This window comes from Aquarana catesbeiana, linkage group LG10, assembly GCF_042186555.1.
Source record: "Aquarana catesbeiana isolate 2022-GZ linkage group LG10, ASM4218655v1, whole genome shotgun sequence".
Taxonomy (NCBI): Eukaryota; Metazoa; Chordata; class Amphibia; order Anura; family Ranidae; genus Aquarana; species Aquarana catesbeiana.
In genome coordinates this window covers 53390367-53413301 of record NC_133333.1, presented here as the reverse complement: position 1 = coordinate 53413301, position 22935 = coordinate 53390367, and the positions used below count along the sequence as shown (strand labels likewise).

General features: G+C 42.3%; 1 protein-coding gene across 1 annotated transcript in view; it reads left to right on the top strand.

Moving 5' to 3' along the window:
- The first annotated feature begins 6751 nt into the window (after positions 1–6751).
- Positions 6752–22935, top strand: part of LOC141110690 (insulin-like growth factor 3.L) — a 65518-nt gene continuing 49334 nt past the window's right edge. Inside the window, exon 1 of the mRNA XM_073602188.1 lies at positions 6752–6996. Coding sequence (XP_073458289.1) covers positions 6946–6996 — 51 coding nt within the window. The 5' untranslated portion in view covers positions 6752–6945. The remainder of the gene's footprint in view (positions 6997–22935) is intronic.

Sequence of the window (22935 nt, the reverse complement as noted above, 5' to 3'; positions counted from 1 at the left end):
TAATTGATAGGTGATCAAATACTAATTTCACTCATTAACCACTAGCCAACCAGCTGCCGCAGTTATACTGTGTCCGGTTGGCACGGCTGCGCAAATCGCCATAGCTGTACGCTGTTTTTTTAAAACAGCACAGCAGATGCGCACGCACCACTGGAGGCAATGCGCGTGCCCGGAGGATGCAATGACCGCCAGGCACCTGCGATCGCTTGTGACAGAGTGAGAACCGGGATCTGTGTAAACACACAAATACCGGTTCTCTCAGGGGAGAGGAGACAGATTGTGTGTTCATACTAAGTATGAACACTGATCCCTATCCTCCCCTAGTCAGTCCCATACCCCCTACAGTTAGAACACACCTAGGGAACACATTTAACCCCTTGATCGCCCCCTAGTGTTAACCCCTTCCATGCCAGTGACATTTATACAGTAATCAATGGCTATTTTTAGCTCTGATCGCTGTATAAATGTCAATGATTCCAAAAGTGTGCCAAGTGTCCGATCTGTCCGCCGCAATGTCGCAGTCCTGATAAAAATCGCAGATCTCTGCCATTACTAGTAAAAAAAAAAAAAATAATAAAAATGACATAAATCTATCCCCTATTTTGTAGACGTTAGAACTTTTGCGCAAACCAAACAATATACGCTTAATGTAATTTTTTTTTTACCAGAGATATATAGAAGAATACATATTGGCCTAAACTGAGTAAAAAATTTGTTTTTGTTTTTTTTTTAAATTTGGGATATTTATTATAGCAAAAACTTCAAAATGTTGTGTTTTTTTTTTTAAATTGTCGCTCTTTTTTTGTTTATAGCGCAAAAAATAAAAACTGCAGAGGTGATCAATTACCTCCAAAAGAAAGCTCTATTTGTGGGGAAAAAAAGGACAGGGGGCAAATCCATCTGGGATGACCTTGATGACTTGGAGAGGATCTGCAAAGAGGAGTGGGACAAAATCCCTCTTGAGATGTGTGCAAACCTGGTGGCCAACTACAAGAAACGTCTGACCTCTGTGATTGCCAACAAGGGTTTTGGCACTAAGTCATGGTTTGCAAAGGGGTCAAATACTTATTTTACTCATTAAAATGCAAATTAATTTATAACTTTTTTGCGTTTTTCTGGATATTTTTGTTGTCGTTCTGTTGCTCACTGTTAAAATAAACCTACATTTAAAATTATAGACTGATCATTTCTTTGTCAGTTGGCAAACGTACAAAATGAAGGGGGGATCAAATATTTTTTCCCCTCACTGTATGAGGGCAGCGACAGTAGCACTATGGCCTTCCACCTAAAAAATATATTCTGCAGCAATCTATTATACGTACATCTGCCTTTACAGTCTTCTCCGAGTGCCCTTTTCAAGTCCCACAAATGCCTGGTAATCCTGTTGGTGTCCACCTAATGCAGCTTTCTGTGATGGTGTGCCTCCTGAATTCAGTGCCGAGTTGCTACTTTCACGTGGGCTGTGCCTGCTTTCAGTATAGTGGGATGAAAATGATGCAGGGGGCTTGGCTACCAGCATTGTCAATGCTGATTCAGAGGTCTGTAGCATGTCAACCAGCACCTGGCCCCACCTAGTCATGCCCACCACTGTGTTGACTGACAGCACTGCCCTTTGCTGAAACCCTCCCACTGTGAGCTGCAGTGTCTGGGAGGGGGAGCATATGAGACACAAATGACTACCTAACCACCTGGCTGTGGCGCTTGATAAAGAAGTATGAATCACAAAAATATCTGAACAGAAGACAGATCCTTTGGCAGAGGAGACAGTTCACCTTTCAATTCTGTATTTAGCCGTTTGATTTCCTAAAATATTTATTAAAAACAATAAGTAAAATTATATAAAGATACTTTCCAAGAAAGCGGCATCCTATAGTGACATAGGTGTCAGCAAGAGAAACCATAATGCCCCATGGAGAACAGGCTATCTGACACACCCGGAAGTGTTGGAAAATAGTGCCAACAGAGCTCTACACAATGGTGTTGTTTAAACACACTGCCTATCGGACAGGTATTAAAGTGACACTAAACAATATCCTTATTCTCTAAAAATAACCCCTACATATCCACTACTTAATGACTCTGTAATCTATTTTAAATTAAATTGTTTCTAAAGGTCCGTACACACGATCAGACTTTTTGACAACAAACTTGCAAATTAGCTGTATTGGAGCAACATTCGACCGTGTGTAAGTTCCATCGGACAAACTTTCTCTGTTTCCATCGGACTTTTGTTGGCTGTGCGAACGCACAAACTTTCCGGCAACAAAAGTCTGATGGAGCAAAGTCCGATCGTGTGTACACAAAACCATCAGACTTTTGTCCAAACTACAGTACGCAGCCGCGAGAATGTTTCCAGCGCGATCCCATCGCGCTGGTTCTCGGCGACAGGGTACTGTACATCTCGCGCTGGCTGCAATAGGAAAAACACATTTTCCTACTGCGGCGGGCGCGAGAGGGAATTCCCCTCTGGGGGAACACCAGACCCTTAGGTCTGGTATGGATTACAACGGGAACCCCCTACGCCGAAAAAATACCAGACCCTTATCTGAGCATGCAGCCCGGCCGGTCAGGAAAGGGGGTGGGGAACCCATGCCGTTTTTTTATTTAAAATTTAGCGTGGAGTTCCCCCTCAAGATTCATACCAAACACAGTGCCTGGCATTGGCAGGGATCCAAGTCGGATCCCCGCACCAGTGTGAACCCGGCTCCCAAGGTGTCAATCTCGCTGATAAAAGCGGCGAGATTGACACAATATCAGACAATAATACAGAACTTGACCAAAGGGTGGTGGTAAAGAGCTGAAAAAGTTCTGCCGTCTGTATGCAATACAAACTTATGGCCGACGCCCTTTGTACAAAAGTCCAAGGGAAAGTTTGTACAAAGTCCTATCGTGTGTATGAGGCTTTACTGTGTTTTTCTGCCTCCTTTTAACATCCTCCTTGAGCTCCCAAATCACTCCTTTTTCCTCTCACTTCCATTGATTTAGAACAAGTAGTGCATGTTATTAGAAGTCACGTGCACTGCTATATGCACCAGGGCCAGCCCTACCATGGGTCCCGGTGAGCCCATGGGACCCAGGCAGCACTTTAAGAGGGGCAGCAACAGGGGCGCACTGCCCGAGGACCCAAAGCTCCCTCCCCCTAGTGTGTAGTGTCATCCTTGCATCATGCTCCGCTCCCCAGCCCCGCCCCGCTCCGCAGCAGTACAAGTTGTACTGCTGGGGAGCGGAGTGGGTCAGGACTGGGGAGTGGAGCGGGGCAGGGGTTGGAACAGCTCTCCCAGTCCCGGAACAACACAGGCTTCAATAGCAGGAGCACCCGCCACCACTGCAGCACTGCTGTCGTCGCATGTTGCATCACTGAGCCTGGATTGCAGCGTAGTTGGACGGTGGCAGTGAAGAGGAAGGGGGGAGCTCTCGTGGTGCTGCACAATTCATATACGTGTGAGCTGAGCTGATGTTTTTGGCCATGTCTCTTTGCAGGAGGGGGCATGTCTCTTTGCAGGAGGGGGCACGTCTCTTTGCAGGAGGGGGCACGTCTCTTTGCAGGAGGGGGCACGTCTCGATGCTGGAAGGGGCACGTCTCTTTGCTGGAAGGGGCACGTCTCTTTGCTGGAAGGGGCACGTCTCTTTGCTGGAAGGGGCACGTCTCTTTGCTGGAGGGGGAACGTCTCTTTGCAGGAGGGGGCACGTCTCTTTGCAGGAGGGGGACGTCTCTTTGCAGAAGGGGGCACGCCTCTTTGCAGAAGGGGGCACGCCTCTTTGCAGGAGGGGGCATGTCTCTTTGCTGGAGGGGGCATGTCTCCTTGTTGGATTGTGCATGTCTCTTTGCAGGAGGGGGCACGTCTCTTTGCAGGAGGGGGCACTTTTCTTTGCTGGAGGGGGCATGTCTTCTTGCTGCAGAGGGCCTGTCTTCCTGTTGGATTGTGCATGTTTCTTTGTTGGGGGGGGGCATGTCTCTTTGCTGGATTGGGCATGTCTCTTTGCTGAATTGGGCATCTCTCTTAGCTGGATTGGGGCATGTCTCTTTGCTGGAGGGGACATGTCTCTTTTCTGAATATATGGTGGTGTCTCTGCTGGATTGGGCTGTCTCTTTACTATTTGGGGATGTCCCTTTGCTTTATGGAAATGTCTCTTTGCTTTATGGAAATGTCTCTTTGCTGGATGGGCATTATTGCTGGATGGGCTGGGGGGGGGGGGGGGGGGGCAGCGTTTCATTCTTGGACCCAGGCAGCACAATGTCTTTCCTTAGTCCCTAGTGTCGGAAGCAAGCAAGAGAGCGTGGCTACATTTCTATATACAGTGGGACCATGGCAAACGAACGTAGCCACCCTCTAACAGAACTAGGATCAGAGCAGCAAATCACCAAAGGAATTTGGAAATTTGGAGAAAGCTGAAAGCAACAGAAGGGACTTTTTAGATTTAGGATTATATACTGAAATAGAATTTTCTTTTTTTATACCAGAGTTTAGTATAACTATTATGGAGTGCTTTTTCTTTCAGTTTTTTAGGGGTTGCTTTAAAAAATAAGTGCACTTAAACCTGCCAGTTTTTTTTTATATCTGTGTCCCCATTAGGGATATTCTTCTTCTCCTGTCCGGTAAATGTTTTTACTAAAGGTGAAAGATAATCTCAAATCTGAGTCATCAGGACAGGAATAGAGGGGAAATCTTCTAATAGGGACACAAGTTCTGGTGACTACCAGCAATTTCTCTCACTTTGGAGGGATTTCTTCTCGCTTCCTGTTGTAGTTATGGGACAGGAAATGAAAGGAAATTCCCCCTTACTTTATCCAAAATAAATATCAGAGTTTTGCCTTTTTTTTTTTTTTTTAAAGGATAGAAAGGTTTGCCTTTGGGAACATTTTACATCATGTTCCACCCGTTTTTAGAGCGGATCGTGTAACATGTTCCCAATGCTGCAGCCGTTGCCCTATCTCCCCCCCGTGACAGCAGTACAGGGCAAAGTTCTAGCTGTCGCTTTTTGAAATCAGTGCGGCCACACGGGGCTTCGGTCAGTCATTCACACAGCTCTGTGTGTGAATCAACTACAAGCCCCGACATCCTTTGCAGGTGAAGTACCATGGTGCTGCGGAGCACCGTGGTAGTTAATAGGTTCTTCCTGTCAGTGTATCTGCTTACCCATACGGGATGTGCAGGCACACCGATACACTGACATATCTGAAGGAGACCTGCATAGCACCAGCAAACTGCTCCAAAAAAAAAAAAGAAAAATTGATATTTTTTTACCTGCAAAAAAAAGGTGCATTTATTATTTTTTTCCAAAAAGTGAACTTATCCTTTAAGCTTACTCCCAGCAGTGTAGATGTGAGGTGCAACCACTTCCAGGTGAGACAGATCTCAAAAGTTCTACTGTCAGTGACCAAAGATCTGCCCATCACTTGTAGAATGTTGACCACAAGGAAGATCCAAGATCTGCCTGAGATTGTTTATTTAGTAATGACACTATTTCTGCAATGCTTTACAGAGCATGTTGAGCCTTTCACATCGGCCCACATCCGGAAGAGGTTTAAAGTCAAAGTATCTGATTAGCACTACAGAAACACACACATAAGGCAATTTGGCAGGAACTTACACAATATCATAGCACTGAGTGAAAACCCACACAGATGTGCTCAAGAACATACAAACTCCACACTGATAGTGTCCTTGATAAAAATTGCCCCAAGGGGCCCAATGATGCAAGGCAAACATTGACCACTTAGACCAGTGCTTCTTAAGCTTGTTTCAAACTTTGTGCCCTTCATAAGTATATATGATTCCAAGCTATCCCAGTCTAAAATGTAAAAAACTGAAATATTACTTATCAATAGGAAACCTGGGCCTGAGACAGTGCACAAAATCGTCTCAATGAAATGAACTTCACATCAAAACCCCACCTTCACATCAGAGGTCCCCCAATCAGGTCAAAGGTCCTCCTATCACTTCAGAGTTACTCCTCATTATGTCAGAATCCTTTCTATATGTCAAAGTCCTCTCTATACATCAGAGTCTCTCCTATATGCCTGAGTCCTTCCATCACATCAGAGTTTAGTCGTTTCATCACACCGATGTTCCCCCATCATAGAGCCCCCAAATCACACAGTTCCCTCTTCCTATGCAAAAGTGCAGCACAGGTCAGGTGGTGGAGCAGGTCTGGAGAAGTCAGACTTATGCACTCCTTCGAAAGCTGAGGGAAGCCCTGCATGCCACCTGCCCTGGATCAGCACCATAAGCTGCCAACACCATAGCAATGAATGACATTGTGCTTAGTGCCCTAGCGTGTCACTGGTGGTTATGGTGCTGGTGGCTGGCCCACCTGCACCATGGAAACTCAGGACTCTGATCTAGGGCAAACTGGGTCCCATGCTCGTGGCACCCCAGAGGAACCCACACAGCACCCCGGTTGAGAAGCACTGACTTAGATAACCTTTGGCCCATTATGAGTTCTGCATGCAGCCTCAATTGTTTCCCCAACTCTGACAATGTATTATTTAAAGTTCTCACAGCATGGGAATGTTCTGTGTATCGCATAAGTTTAAATATAATCACGTGGCAATAATTTCCAGCCCACTGGCAAGTCTTTGCAGCTAAAGTAATGCTGTCACCTGTGTTACCTGATTTAGATTGATCTCATTGCTAGGGAAAAAAAGGTATTGTGTGGTCAGCCAACAACTAATATCTGGGCTATTCAGGGAACCCTCCCCCATGCCTCTGTCCAGATGGACAGCCAGGAAGGAACCTCCTCCACCTTTCAAATCCATACACTGCTGAGTCCCCTTGCCTTCCCATGGGCTTCTCTCAGGCAAACACCTCCTGGACATCAGAACTAGCAGCTACATGGCCTGAGACCTCGCACAGTGCAAAGTCCTGTCCTCAGCCCTCTGTGCTGTGAAACACTGTGCATGCCACCATACAGTCAGTCGATATTACAGGCACATTGACAGTCATGTGTCCCGGGGACTGCAGAAAGCAAAAAACGCCTAAGCTGACAAGAAAGGTAATTGCATTTTACTTCCTATTTCTAAGTCCCCTTGCACAATGACCTCTAACCCTGTTTGCTAACGCAGCAAATCTATTGATTATTACCGATTATTACCAAGCAAAAAAAGAGTGAAGTGATAGCTATACTGAGACAACCCTGTCTGCAGCTGTAAATATTTAACTCTTACAAGTCCTAGTCCATACCAGGCATAGCTGCCAATGACTAGGTGAACTGTCATGAATTATACCGAGCATGCTCACTTGTAAACTTTGCTTGAAACCGGTACTAATTACTAAGCATATTGTAGGAAGCTGTCTATGAATTCACCACCAGGTTTCCAAGATTTGTCCCAAGTTTTTTGTGCCTGGAAATGACGCCAGAATTTTTTTAATCGAATGTCGTTTTGTTTTACTTAAAATTGATATTTACTAGCCAACTGTCTATGAATTCCCTGCCAAGGTTTCAAGAGTTTTCTCTTAAGTTTCTTGTCTATGGAAATGTCACCAGCATGAAATATTGACAAGCGTGGCATAAATTCTGTATTCTCAGTTTGTAAACCTTGCTTAAAACTGATATATATTTTGTAATCCAGCGCAATTTTACTTTATTTAAAACCAATATGTGCAAAGCATATCGTGGCCAACTGTCTATGAATTCACCACCAAGGTTTCAAGATTTGTCTCTTAAAATTCTTGTCTCTTGAATATGTTACCAGCATCAAATACTGGCCAAGTGTGGCATAAAATTCGGTATTTATTCTCAATTGTATACCTTGCTTAAAACTGATATATATAATTTTAATGAAACACAATTTTAGTTTATTTAAAGCCAATATTTGCTATGCATATCGTAGCCAATTGTCTATGAATTTACCGCCAAGGGTTTAAGATTTGTCTCTTAAATTTCTCGTCTCTTGAAAATGTTACCAGCATGAAATACAGACCAAGTGTGGCATAAATCTTGCATGCTCACTTGTATACCTACCTTGCTTGAAAATGACATGTAGTAAACAGATATCTATGAATGCACCGCCAGAGTCTAAAAACTTGTCCCTTAAATATCTTGTACTGACTAAACACAGTTGCAAAGTTAAAATGGTGTTGTCATTTTGTCAAAAATTTTGTCAATTTTTGGTCTTTTTATGTTAATAAGTGTTGGAGAGTTGCAATTATAATTTAGCAATATTACAGTTTTAAAAATAATTAACAATTGCTTTTTTTTGCTGCATAGTCTGCTCAGATGAATACAATATAGTAGACATGATAGATTTGTTTTTTTTTTCATTTTTGTTTTTTTTAATGAAGGCAACTATGACTAAATGATATGGCACACTAATGTTCGATGGGAACTTGTTGTCGGAAATTCCGACCGTGTGTAGGCTCCATCGGACATTTGTTGTCGGAATTTCCGACAACAAAAATTTGAGAGCTGGATCTCAAATTTTCCGACAGCAAAATCCGTTGTCAGAAATTCCGAGCGTGTGTAGACAATTCCGACGCACAAAATTCCACGCATGCTCGGGATCAAGCAGAAGAGCCGCACTGGCTATTGAACGTCATTTTTTCATTTTTTTCACCGCGTTCTTGACGTCCAAATTTTCCGACAACATTTGTGCGACCGTGTGTATGCAAGACAAGTTTGCGCCAACATCCGTCAGAAAAGAATCCAGGATTTTGTTGTCGGAATGTCCGAGCGTGTGTTTGCGGCATTACAATGTATGTGTGTTACAAAGCTTACACGGTAACAAAGTTCAAAGCATGCTCTTATAGACTGACCAATATGATTTTAATATGATTTAATATTATGAATAATATTACAATAAATGTTATTAATATTACTTTTTTTACTCCTGTATCCCTGATATCAGTTCTGCATCGGATCTGGAAATGCCTGACGCTTTAACACAAAGCAAAAAAAAAAAGAAAGAAAAATTGACAATGGCAAAATGCAAACTGATATTTTACATTTATTAACTTGCTACTGAATTTTCAAGTAAATGTGAAATAATTCACAAAGCATAGTTATCCAGTATCTCAAAGATATACCACTTATGATTCTCAATGTATGAAATGTTATTACCCAGGTGGGCATAAAAATGTAAATGAATTACTATGACCCTCTATGATTACTATTATTATAATTATTATTATTATTGGAGGTGTTCTCCTCTAGACAACTAAACATATACTATACTATATATCAAAAAATGATATCTATTCACATTTATCTTAGCAAAGACATACTGAAAAACTACTGTTGCTTGTCATAAATTTAATCAAAATGAAATTTTGGTATATAGTATAGAGTAAGTTTAGTTACCCAGAAGGGAATGTCTCAATAAGAGACCATTATAGTTATTAGTATTTAAATGTAAATATACTAAAGTTAGGTTTACAGCTTTACGTGTTGGGAATTTGTGCAAAGTCACACCTTTCCTGACATGTACAGCAGTGTGCTGCTATTTAGCAGACGCACGGCAGTGCCGGTAATTGTTAATGGTACCCCCACGCACACCATGCAGTTTGGTGTGGCACATTTTTGGAAAAGAGTCAGGGACTTCTTTTCTGTGTTTCTCGTGCGTAGGGTAGCTCACTGAAATGAATGGGCTGCCCTACTGTACATGCTACGTGCAGAAACGTAGTGTGAGTGTGCTCGGTGCCACCCGTAGGTGTGAACCAAGCCTAAAACACAAATATTTTACCATATGCAGTTTTGTTTGTTATATAATAAGGATCATGAAATATACAGAGTACAGTAGCCAACATCAACCAATCAGAATTTTTTGTTCACTATTATAACTTCTGATAAAAGTGAAATCTGATTAGTTTTTATGAATTATGGAACTTTTTTTTCTTTTTTTTTTTGCTTAATTAAATCATACCTCCCAACATTTTGAGAGGGGAATGAGGGACACCTACTAGCAAATGTATGTAGGCATAGCATACGTCCCCTGCCACGCCCCCTTAAAAGGGAAATAACCCCACCCCCCCAAAAAAAACCAAAAAGTTACCGTATTTATCGGCGTATAACACGCGCCGCGTATAACACGCACCCCAAGTTTAGGAGGGAATTTTAAAGAAAAAAACTTTTAGGAGGGAAGTTTAAGGAAAAAAACTTACATTTGAAGTGTGTATCTGCAGCCTTGCCCAGTGTCCATCTGCAGCCTTGCCCAGTGTCCAGCCTTGCCCAGTGTCCAGTTGCAGCCTTGCACAGCCTTGCCCAGTGTCCAGCCTTGCCCAGTGTCCAGCTGCAGCCTTGCCCAGCCTTGCCCAGTGTCCAGCCTTGCCCAGTGTCCAGTTGCAGCCTTGCACAGCCTTGCCCAGTGTCCAGCCTTGCCCAGTGTCCAGTTGCAGCCTTGCACAGCCTTGCCCAGTGTCCAGCCTTGCCCAGTGTCCAGCTGCAGCCTTGCCCAGCCTTGCCCAGTGTCCAGCCTTGCCCAGTGTCCAGCTGCAGCCTTGCCCAGCCTTGCCCAGTGTCCAGCCTTGTCCAGCGTCCATCTGCAGCCTTGCCCAGTGTCCAGCCTTGCCCAGTGTCCAGCCTTGCCCAGTGTCCATCTGCAGCCTTGCCCAGTGTTCATCTGCAGCCTTGCCCAGTGTCCAGCCTTGCCCAGTGTTCATCCGCAGCCTTGCCCAAAATTGCAGCATTATCGTTTAATGACTGCGCCGCTGAGATGTTTTAAATTATTGCGCTGCTCATCTCACAGTCCCGCCCATTGGCCCGGCTCCTATGATGGACACATCACCAGTCCAATGGTGGGGCTAGGAGGCGGGACTGCAAGTGGAGCCTAGCCGAGCCGAGTACACAGTACACTCGGCTTGGTCTTTTTCGGCGACGCTCGCAACTCTCCCACTCAGATAGCAGGGAGGCGGGACGGCGTCAATACGAGCGCAGCCGAGAAGAGCCGACCCAAGTGTACTGTGTACTCGGCTCGGCTATTCTCGGTCTTTTTCGGCGACGGCAGTTTTACCCCTCACAAACAGCGGGGATCGGAGTATAACACGCACCCACAATTTTCCCCTGATTTTAAGGGGAAAAAAGTGCGTGTTATACGCCGATAAATACGGTAATTAAATCCACAAGTGCTTTTTTTTTTTAACCACTACTTTTCCTTTATATTGGCTTTTAAAATTGATGCAGCAATTTAGAATTTGGGTGAAAGGTTTGGCATTGGGAAACACTTTTTGAAAGATAAAAAGTGCATTTTATATACAACTATATAGATCAGACCAAAATGAGGGACAAATGAGGAGGAAAGAGGGACAGAGGAACATTGCTCCAAATCAGGGACAGTTGGGAGCTATGATTAAATAAGTGATCTATCTATCTATCTATCTATCTATCTATCTATCTATCTATCTATCTATCTATCTATCTATCTATCTATCTATCTATCTATCTATATATCTATCATCAGAAAAAAACCTACCAGGCTAGTTTAACAGTTCTAAAAATACTGTTTTCCTAAACTACAATGCTATTGTGTTTTAATTTTTTTGGTTCTATCAGAATGAAACAATGCAAATGCAGTTTTATTTTTTCATTCGTTACTGAATAATCTGCAGTGGAAAACCAACCGTTTTGGGGCAATTATTAAGATCTCTCATTTTATAGCTGAATGGTGCATCTGGAAGCTCTGAACACTGATTTGTTCCTGGTAATATTTCAAAGAAAGGCAGCACCCTGGCTAAATTTCAGATTATCATGAATCTAAGCACAGCCTTAACAAGTGAACTGCTGCATGTCTAAGCGCTCTTATCTTAGTTACACATTTTTTTCATATGTAAATATCATTGTTTGGGTGATCTCTGTGAAGGGTAGGATTATATAGCAGTATGCCAGCTGCTAATGCTAAGGCACTACCAATCTCAGCAAACCCTGCACACCAGCCGTGCTGGAATGTGTTGTTTGTCTACATCTGGACGCCACAGTTTGCATTGCTAAAGAATAAAGATGTAATTATTTGTTTGGTACTTTTCAGCTGTGCCTGCGTGATTCTGTGCTGGTCTTATTTATTATCTACTCTTTGAATGTTTACAAAAGGCTACATTTCATTTACACAGGATGGGAGCATTGCCCCACTGCGCCTGCTGTCGCCACGTTGCTGTTATAAATATCGCAGAATGCCAAAATGCAGCTATAACATGAAGTTAATATTTACCAATTGTCTTGTATCAGTATGCAAACAGTGCAACGTGCAATTCCCAGATCATTTGCATGTCTTCTGCTGACAATAGTGCCTGCACAGTGTGTGTGTGTATATATATATTATATATATATATATATATATATATATATATATTGTGGCAGAGCACGGCTCTGTCACTATGAAAATGGGGTTAAAGTGGACACAGAGTCTGCATATTGTCTGAGTGCAGAGCTACAGAGTGTAGGTTTGAGGTGGAGAGAACTGCTCTGGCAGTTTTCTCCAGGTTTTGCTAGTTCCTTATGGGGCTCTGTAGTTTGGAGATCCTTCAGAGTCTTGGGTGGGACGGGATCTCCAACCCTGTGTCCGGGTCTTGTGGACAGCCAGCAGGGTGTGTGCCCAGGTGCACACAGCCCATATAACGAGGGACTGGTGAGAGCAGAAAGGGTGGAGGAAGGTGAAGTTGGAGCAGTGGCTGCTAGTAAGTGTCTCTGTGTGAGAACAGATGCTGTGTGCGTTGAAGGGCTTCAAAGCTATGTGCGTCCAAGGAGCCAGATGCTGTGTGCGTTGAAGGGCTTCAAAGCTGTGTGCGTCCAGGGAGCCAGAAGCTGTGTGCATTGAAGGGCTGTAAAGCTGTGTGCGTCAAAGGAGCCAGAAGCTGTGTGCATTGAAGCTCTTGAAACTGTGTGTGACCAAGGAGCCTAAGACTGTGTGCATCCAAGCAGCTTGTTTGAGGGGCCTGTTCCCTATAGCAGCATTACTGCTGAAGAGTAGCCAGGTGGGCTAGCATTTTCATTTGGATTTTGTGTGTTTAATTGAAGCTTGGACCCCTGCGTGGGATTCCTGGATGGACTTTTGTTGTTTTTTCCTTTAATAAACGTGGGCTACCAGGCCCTTAACTATAAATGCCTCTCTGATGTGGACTCACTGCACTAAAACGCATCTATCCACTTGAGCTGAACAATCCCCAATGTCACAATATATATATATATATTACTGATAAATATTCTGCATTCTTTTACAAAGAATATTAAAACATAAGTTTACCTTTTTTAGAAAAAAAATAATGAATGCACATATTTTTGCGGGAAAAAAAATTGCATTCATTATTTTTTCTTGCAGGAGCCCGGAAAGCATTGCACCCCGTAATCAGTGGATCAGGGGTGCAATGTCAGGCTTCTGCAGACAAGCCTTGCAGCTTTCAGTTCATATCTCCGTACAGGCTGTCAGTTTGAAAGCTGCAGGGCTTGTGAATAAACTACAAGGGCGCTCATCAGCACCCTCGCAGTTTATTCAGAATGACAAGCTGTCTGCTGCGGTGGCTGATGGTACTTGTAGTTCATTCATTCACAGGATACTGTGAATGAAGGCTGTGGCCCCGTGGGTGAAGCCCTGCATGGCTGTGCTGTTTTTGAATTGTGACAGTGGGCACGGGGAGAAGATCCCCCTCTCACTGTCACACTGAGCTGTTGATCTGGGGAAGAGGCGGCAGGAGCTGGAACATGTTACATGTTGCAGCCTAAATATGGGTGGAACATGTAACACGTTCCAGAAAGTAAACTCCTTTAACTCTTTTAAGTAAAAATCCTTTAACTAGATATATATGTGTGTCTATAGAGGTGCATTTTTTATACAGGATTGAAATAACTCAACAGTTTGCCCAGCTCTTTACATTATAAAGGAACACGGTTGCATTGCAATTCAAGAGGATTAGGAGGGCCCTGTTCCTCAAAGATTACATATAATAAAAGCATTAACGTATATGTAAACCCTCATCTTGTAAAACAACCCATTCCATTTAAAAAATAAAGGGCAAAACATTTGTGTGTGTATATATAAAAAACATTATAAATATCTTTTTTTTAATGTGATCACATACCCTGTGTTCTCAGCTGCATTAAAGCTGGGAAGAAGAAACAGCATCACACTAGTCTTCCCAATGAATGGCTATGCAGGAGGGGAGTGTCAGATCATTGGGGGAGAGCAGGCTCAGTTCCTAGAACAGCTAGAGAAATGACCATGTTGTGCTCTCCTAGTGTGGTCAGTTTTTAATAGGAAAGCAGAGGGACTGGCAAGAATTCCAGGGATTTCACATAAAGGAAGCAATACAAAGAGAACAGGATACTTTTTCATACAAGTACATGGTACAGCAGGCACATATCTGGAATATGAAATGTTCCATTTTAGAGTCATTTTAGAAGCTGGAAGAACTAAATGGGTAAGTTTAAACTGTTTTAGTAACACCAGGAGGTTTGAAGTGTAGAAGTGCTAGCCAGGGGTCTCTAGGATCCTGAATAACTTGTGCACAAGACATTGCCTGTAACCTGGCATCCTCTTGTAGCACCCTCTAGTGTGCTAGGTGTGAAAGATTGTTTTTTTTTTTTTTTTTTGTTAGTGTAGGCAAATTTATGCGGGCTTGGCTGGTAGTCAGGCCTGCTTGTTTTGTTTCCTGGGTTGGCAGAGATCCAGGTAGAGCTGTAGGACTCACTGGCAGCATCACTGAGACCTCCCACTTATTTCCAGAACGTGCTAGAATCTTCTGGAAATATAGGAAGAGGGGTGAGGTGGAGCTGCCTGGAGTATTCTGAGGTCCCTGACCAATCCTCAACTTGGATTGGCAGGGGGCAGGCCTCCTCAAATACTCAGGGCCAGCCCAGCTGGAGAGGAGTTGTTTGAGTGTAAACTGGAGATGGAGAGTTATGCCGTGTACACACGATCGGAATTATGGTCGGAAAAAGATATGATGGCTTTTCCGACGCTCCGCTCAAGCTTGCCTTGCATACACGGTCACACAAAAGTTTGCTGAACTTTCGACTGTCAAGAACGCGGTGACGTACAACACTACGACGAGCGAAGAAAATGAAATTCAATGCTTCCGAGCATGCGTTGAATTGTCGCCGAGCATGCGTAGGAATTTTGTGCTTCGGAATTGCTATAGACAATCACATTTTCGGATAGGAACTTTTTCCGACCGAAAAATTGAGAACATGCTCTCAATCTTTTGCTGGCTGGAATTCGTCCAGCAAAAGTTCAATGGAGCATACACATGGTTGCATTTTCCGACCAAAAGCTCTCATCGGCCTTTTGCTGGCCGACTTTCCGATCGCGTGTACGCGGCATTAGGCTGTCGTGGCCTTTGAGGGAGCTCCGCAGTCTGGGGGGAGTGATGAGGTGGAACTGGGATCAGTAGCACTAGGACTACCATTTTTTGCTACACAATAGGGGCCCGCAGTCCCTGCCTGCAACAGGCATTTTCGCTGTAGGCCTGGTAGAGAGAGTGTCAGGCCTGCAATTCAGTGCTAGCTGGTCCTGGTCCTCTACAAGCAAGTTTGTGCTAGAGGAAGAAGAGGAGAAGTATTTGTATATACCGGTGGTGTATATAGGTACAGTCCCTAACTTCTAATCTGCAACCAAGTGGGCATCCCATAAGTACCCTATCCCCAGCCAAGTTAAATCCCCTAAATAAAGAAAAAAACCAAAAACAAGTGCAAGGATTATTTCTTGACTGTTGGATGTCTGGGAATTCATGTGCCTGGCTGCGCAGGGTGAGAGACAGATCACAACTACCAGCAGCCCATACAGGGGTACCACTACACTCTGAAACATAAACCCGAATGTCCGGGGAACATATGGGCCAATTTTGAAGGTACCAGGTACTATCTTGTAAGTACCTTATTAGCCGACTCTAAGGTGGTAACGTTAATAGAACAGGTTGCGATAGTGCACATTATTTCTTGCCAGTTTTTTTTCAAATTTTTGGGCCCTTAACCACTTGCTGACCAGGACTTTTCTGGAACTTTTTGTTTACATGTTTAAATTAGTATTTTTTTCTAGAAAATTACTTAGAACCCCCAAACATTATACATTTTTTTTAGCAGAGACCCTAGAGAATAAAATGGTGAACCTTGCAATATTTTATGTCATACTGCATTTGCGCAGCGGTTTTTCAAACGCAATTTTTTTGGGGAAAAAAATACACTTTAGTGGATTTAAAAAAAAACACAACATAATTGTTACCCCAATTTTATGAATAATATGAAAGATGACGTTACGCCGAGTAAATGATACACAACATCACACACAAGTCCAACCTATGTATGTGATTATATGTCAGTATTTCATTACATATCCCTGTATGTTGCGGTCATTCAGGTGATTATCTAATAGTTTTTTGAAACTACCGATGCTCCCCACTGAGACCACCGCCTGTGGAAGGGAATTCCACTTCCTTGCCGCTCTTTCAGTAAATAACCCTCTACGTAGTTTAAGGTTAAACCTCTTTTCTAATTTTAATGAGTGGCCACATTACTTGTTAAACTCCTGTCCACAAAAAAGTTTTATCCCTATTGTGGGGTCACCAGTACGGTATTGGTAAATTGAAATCATATCCCCTCTCAAGTGTCTCTTCTCCAGAGAGAATAAGTTCAGTACTCCCAACCTCATAACTAATATCCTCCAGACCCTTTATTAGCTTTCTTGCCCTTCTTTGTACTCGCTCCATTTCCAGTACATCCTTCCTGAGGACTGGTGCCCAGAACTGGACAGCATACTCTAGGTGCGGCCGGACCAGAGTCTTGTAGAGCGGGAGAATTATCGCTTTATCTCTGGAATTAATCCCCTTTTTAATGCATGCCAATAATCTGTTTGCTTTGTTAGCAGCAGCTTGGCATTGCATGCCATTGCTGACCCTATCATCTACTAGGACAACCAGGTCCTTTTCCATCCTAGATTCCCCCAGAGGTTCTCCCCCCCAGTGTATAGATTGCATTCATATTTTTGCCACCCAAATGCATTATTTTACATTTTTCTACATTGAACCTCATTTGCCATGTAGTTGCCCACCCCATTAACTTGTCCAGATCTATTTGCAAGGTTTCCATATTCTGCTGAGAAGTTATTGCCCTGCTTAGCTTAGTGTTGTCCGCAAATACAGAGATTGAACTGTTTATCCCATCCTCCAGATCGTTTACGAACAAATTAAATAGGATTGGTCCCAGCACAGAACCCTGGGGGACCCCACTACCCACCCCTGACCATTCCAAGTACTCGTTTATCACCACCCTCTGAACTCGCCCTTGTAGCCAGTTTTCAATCCATGTACTCACCCTATGGTCCATGCCAACAGACCTAATTTTGTACAGTAAACATTTATGGGGAACTGTGTCAAATGCTTTTGCTTAATCCAGATACACCACGTCTACGGGCCTTCCTTTATCTTGGCAGCTCATCTCCTCATAGAAGGTTAATAGATTGGTTTGGCAAGAACGATTCTTCATTAATCCATGCTGATTACTGCTAATGATACAGTTCTTGTTACTAAAATCTTGCATATAATCCCTTATCATCCCCTCCAAGAGCTTGCATACTATTGATATTAGGCTAACTGGTCTATAATACCCAGGGATGTTTTTTGGGCCCTTTTTAAATATTGGTGCTACATTGGCTTTTCGCCAATCAGCTGGTACCATTCCAGTCAGTAGACTGTCAGTAAAAATTAAGAACAAGGGTCTGGCAATTACTTGACTGAATTCATTAAAGACCCTCGGGTGCCACCCATCTGGTCCCGGTGATTTAATAATGTTAAGTTTCCCAAGTCTAATTTTAATTTTGTCCTCTATTAACCATGGAGGTGCTTCCTGTGTTGTGTCATAAGGATAAACACTGCAGCATTGGTTACTGAAGCCCCCCGATTCACTTGTGAAGATTGAGGAGAAGAATAAATTCAATACCTTCGCCATCTCCCCATCCTTTGCAACCAGATGTCCTTCCTCATTCTTTATGGGGCCAATATGGTCTGTCCTCCCTTTTTTACTGTTTACATGCTTAGAGAATTTCTTGAGATTTTTTTTGCTCTCCTCCGCTATGTGTCTTTCGTGTTCCATTTTAGCCGCCCTAATTGCACCCTTACATTTCCTCTTGCATTCTTTATAAAGTCCGAATACTGATGATAATCCCTCAACCTTGTATTTTTTGAAGGCCATCTCCTTTGTTTTTATATACATAAGCCATCCAGGGCTTTTGTTCACTCTTTTAAATTTATTACCCAATGGAATGCATTGGCTAATGCCCTTATTTAATATGCTCTTAACATGACATGCTTTAAAATTGTGCATGCTCGTGGAATGGTGACAAACTATGGTACTTAAAAAAAAAAAAACATAGGCGGTGCTTTAAAAATGTTTACTGGTTACCTGTTTAGAATTACAGAGAAGGTTTTGTGCTAGAATTTTGTGCAGTCGCTCTATCGATCACGGCGATACCTCACGTGTGATTTGAACACCATTTACATATGCAGGCGCGACGTATGTATGCATTCGCTTTTGTGTCAGCACAGAGGGATGGGGCGTTTTAAATTTTTTTTTCTTATTTTTTTTTTTTTTTACACTGTCCCTTTATTTATTTATCACTTTTATTCCTGTTACAAGGAATGTAAACAGCTCTTGTAATATAAATAAGAATGACAGATCCTCTTTTTATATATATATATATATATATATATATATATATATATATATATATATATATATATATATATATATATATATATATATATATATATATATATATATATATATATATATATATATATATAATTTTTTTTTTTTTTTTTTTAATTTTTACAATTTTTGACTTAAAAAAGAAAAAATAATTTGTTTATGCCCGAGAACCGAAAGACATAAGAGGTTGCTCCAATCCTCCACAGGCATAGAGAAGAGTGGGGGCCATCTTGCCCTCACTCGACTTCCTGCCCAGTGAACGGCCGCATCGGATCACTTCCGGTTTTAACATCCGGGAAGCGGCGGGGGGCCCGCAGGACTACTTTTATCCAATGACAGTAAAAAACAATACCGGGGTTATGGCAGCTAGCTGCTGCCATAACACTGGCATTTAATGTCAAAGTAATGACATATAGTTTCTGTGGGCAGTCGACATCCTCTTCCCATCTGGTTACATAAGTATGTGCAGACAGAGAGGCTAGTCTGTTGAGTTGGGAATAGACCAAGGAAATTAGTTTGGATGCTAGAGGAGACTTGCAGTGTTTTACAAGGGATAAAATATGAGGGAATGTTAATGTATTGAATATGCTCTTTTTATTTTACTTTTTATTTTCTCCCGACATCAACTTTATCCAACTGCTTGGCAACCTCATTCACCGTATCAGACTACTGTTTAGAGGATCATGTTTTTGATTTTCAAAAGTGTGTTGTAAATGGTCTGTTTCAGGTAAAGCAGTCATAAATCCAAAATTCTTCTTTAGAAATCCAGGTTGAGAATTTCCACCCACATCAAATTATAGAGCAGAGTATGCTTCCATATGCTTCCATATATTTTATATCACCTTTTAGGCCTAGTTTACATGACTTCATTGCTCTTTTTAGAACTAAATTACCCAGGCGGTAGGTGGGAAGGGTCTGCCCTGCTATGAACTTCAATGACAGGAGGAGCGCTATCAATCAAACACTGCATACCTCCCCAGCTGGATTGCTTGATTGGTTGGGTAAGAGTGACTGATTGGCAGTGGCTCATCCTGCCACTGCCATTCATTGCACAGCAGCTTGGTTCTGCCCAATGCCTGGGTCGTTTGGATCATAAGGCAGAGTAGATATGGCTTTTTTTGGAGAATATTGACAAGCGGTGACAACACTGCAGAAGGTAGATGACCATGCAGATCGTTGCCACCAAAAACCAGCAAGAATAGGTCACTGGCAGGATCAACAGGTATTTTTATTTAACAATTTTTACATACATACATTGGCCCAGCTTGAACCAATTTAAGTATGTGTGTGCCATACCTATGGGATCCCTGGGGAAGCTAGACATCACTCTAGTAGGCACCACTACTGCAGTGATCACCACTAGTTTCCGGGCCCCGTGCCAAGCAGCTGGCCTGCTACATTGTGAACACAGGAGGTCCCTGGCTTGGCATGGGCGCCCTTAATAGAACACTTTGCATTTTCAATCAAAAATTTCTGATTGGATGAGGTGGAGAGGCAGGGCGGTATCAGAACTAACACAATGGGACCTTATGTGTTCAGTAAGCAGGAAGGCAGCTCCTCAGCATGGGATCCACAAGCTAGCGCCAATCATTTATATAAGCTCACACTCTCACATTGCCAGGCTTTTGGCCTCCTGATTGGCCGACGGGGCATTAAGATTTGCACCTTTGCGAGAATGTGTCCTGAGCTGCACATGCGCGACTTACTGTGCGTTTAACAGAAAATTGAAAACAGGCAGATAAGTTTGTTTTATTACAGAAGAGTCATAGTACCTACCTGCTTACAATTTTTTATTACTGAAGGTTTAGTTCCACTTTAACTCCTTTATACTAAAACTGTAGGATTTTACATTGTGCTTCTATTATGCATACAGTAATGCCTAGTACACACAACAAGAAAATCGGACGAAAGATACCACTTTCAAAAAGATCGTCCAATAATATGATTATTAGTACACAGATTTCGAGAGCCGATCACAACAGTTCATGCTTAAATAACCGAAGGAACAATTGTGAAAATGTTTCTCATACGATAACAGAGCTAACGATTTTTGTATGCTATTTGTAGGACCAAGACCCCACATGCTTGGAAATGAAAGAATACATTACAATACAATACATTACATCACTTCCAAAGTTGTATTCTGTCGTATGAGATTTTTTGGAACTTCAGTAACCTATTGGTTTTCGATATGAAACTAGCATGTAAAAAAAAAAAAAAAAAAAAAAAAAAGGATGATCATTCGTCCGATATTCTTATTGTTTGTACAACGCATTAAAGTTAATAAACATAAACTTTGCATAAGCACGTTGTGTACACTCTGTATGAGATGTTAGCAAGGGAACATGTAGGCAGCTGAAAGCATGAGATCTAAAGAGCAGGTCAAATGAAAAAAAAAAACGAGTCATCCTTCTCCCCGCGCTGCCCTCTCCTCTTGTCAAAATGTTTTTGTCAGCACTTTTGCACTACAGAAGAACCTGATTAGCATTTTTTTGGCCCTCCCTCCCTCTCCTATGGCAAAGTCTATGCGGGATTACAGGAGGGTGATATCATGACAGTTGCAATAATTTATAAAAGTTTAATCTAAAAATACATTACATTTTTTTTTTTATAAAAGTTTTTTTTTTTTTTTAAGTTTTTTTTTTTTTAATAAACAATGCTTTGATCATGCAGGGTTTGCATTAACCTAAAGCCCCATACACACACACATATCAGATTTTCTGCTGAGTTTTTCCTTCAGATTTACCAAAACCATGTAGTGTAGGGCCTGCCTGATTGCAAACACATTGAAACTCTTAAGGTTTGACCTCATATTATATGGTTTTGGTAAATCTGAAGGAAAAACTCAGCAGAAAATCTGATAGTGTGTATGGGGCTTTAACCACTTAAGGACCGAGCCTCTTTTTGAGATGTGTTGTTTACAAGTCAAAAGCATTTTTTTTTGCTAAAAAATTACTTAGAACCCTCAAACATTATACATTTTTTTTTACACCCTAGAGAATAAAATGTCGTTGCAATACTTTCTGTCACACCGTATTTGCTCAGCGGTCTTACAAGCGCACTTTGAATTAAAAAATAAGAAAACAGTAAAGTTAGCCCAATTTTTTTTTATATTGTGAAAGATAATGTTACGCAGAGTAAATTGATACCCAACATGTCATGCTTCAAAATTGTGCCTGCTCGTGGAATGGCGACAAACATTTACCCTAAAAAATCTCCATAGGCGAGGTTTAAAAAATTCTACAGGTTGCATGTTTTAAGTTACAGAGGAGGTCTAGGGCTAGAATTATTGCTCTCACTCTACCGATCGCGGCAATACCTCACATGTGTGGTTTAAACACCGTTTTTATATGCGGGCGCTAGTCATGTATGTGTTCGCTTCTGCACACGAGCTTGGCGGGACGGGGTGTGTTTAAATTTTTTTTCATATTTATTTTACCTTTTATTTTTTATTTTTGCACTAAAAAAAAAAAATTGTGTCACTTTTATTCCTATTACAAGGAATGTAAACATCCCTTGTAATAGAAAAAATGCATGACAGGACCTCTTAAATATGAGATCTGGGGTCAAAAAGACCTCAGATCTCATATTTACACTTAAATGCAATAAAAAAAAAAAAATTGTCACTTAAAAAAAAAAAAAAGCCCTTTAGGAGGTATAGGCGGAAGCGACGTTTTGACATCGCTTCCGCCCTGCATTGTTATGGAGACAGGTGGGGGCCATCTTCCCCTCACTCGTCTCCATGCCTAGCAAGGGTGAAGATCCGATCACCTCCGCCGCTGCCGACGACTCCGGTAAGCGGCGGAGTGCACCAGGCCCTTTCCCACCGCCGATAAAAGTGATCTCGCGGCAAATCCGCTGCAGAGACCACTCTTATCGGAAAGCGGACCGCCGGCCAAAAAAGAGGATATCGGGGTTATGGCAGCTGGCTGCTGCCATAACAACGATATCCCCTGTCACGGAACGTCCCACACTCCGCTTGAGTGCTTCCGTCATATACCACTTCCTCCCAGTCTGTATACAGATATCAGATATTCCAACCTCTCTGAGCAGAAAACAAGGCGACACTTGCTTCACTGCTAACATGGACTGTTTATTATGAATCAAAGTTACAAGACATTATATGCCGTTGGAACCTCCTCTAACAATACAACTGTAACTTAATTAACATGAGCTAATTATCTAATCCTTTATACAGCCTAGGTGACTGAGACATGACCTTTCGCCCAGACTTGTGGTCACCGAGCTTCATACAGTTAATTAACACAATAGCAGTCGTCCCGTCTCCTACATTGTATAGAGGACAATGTCATT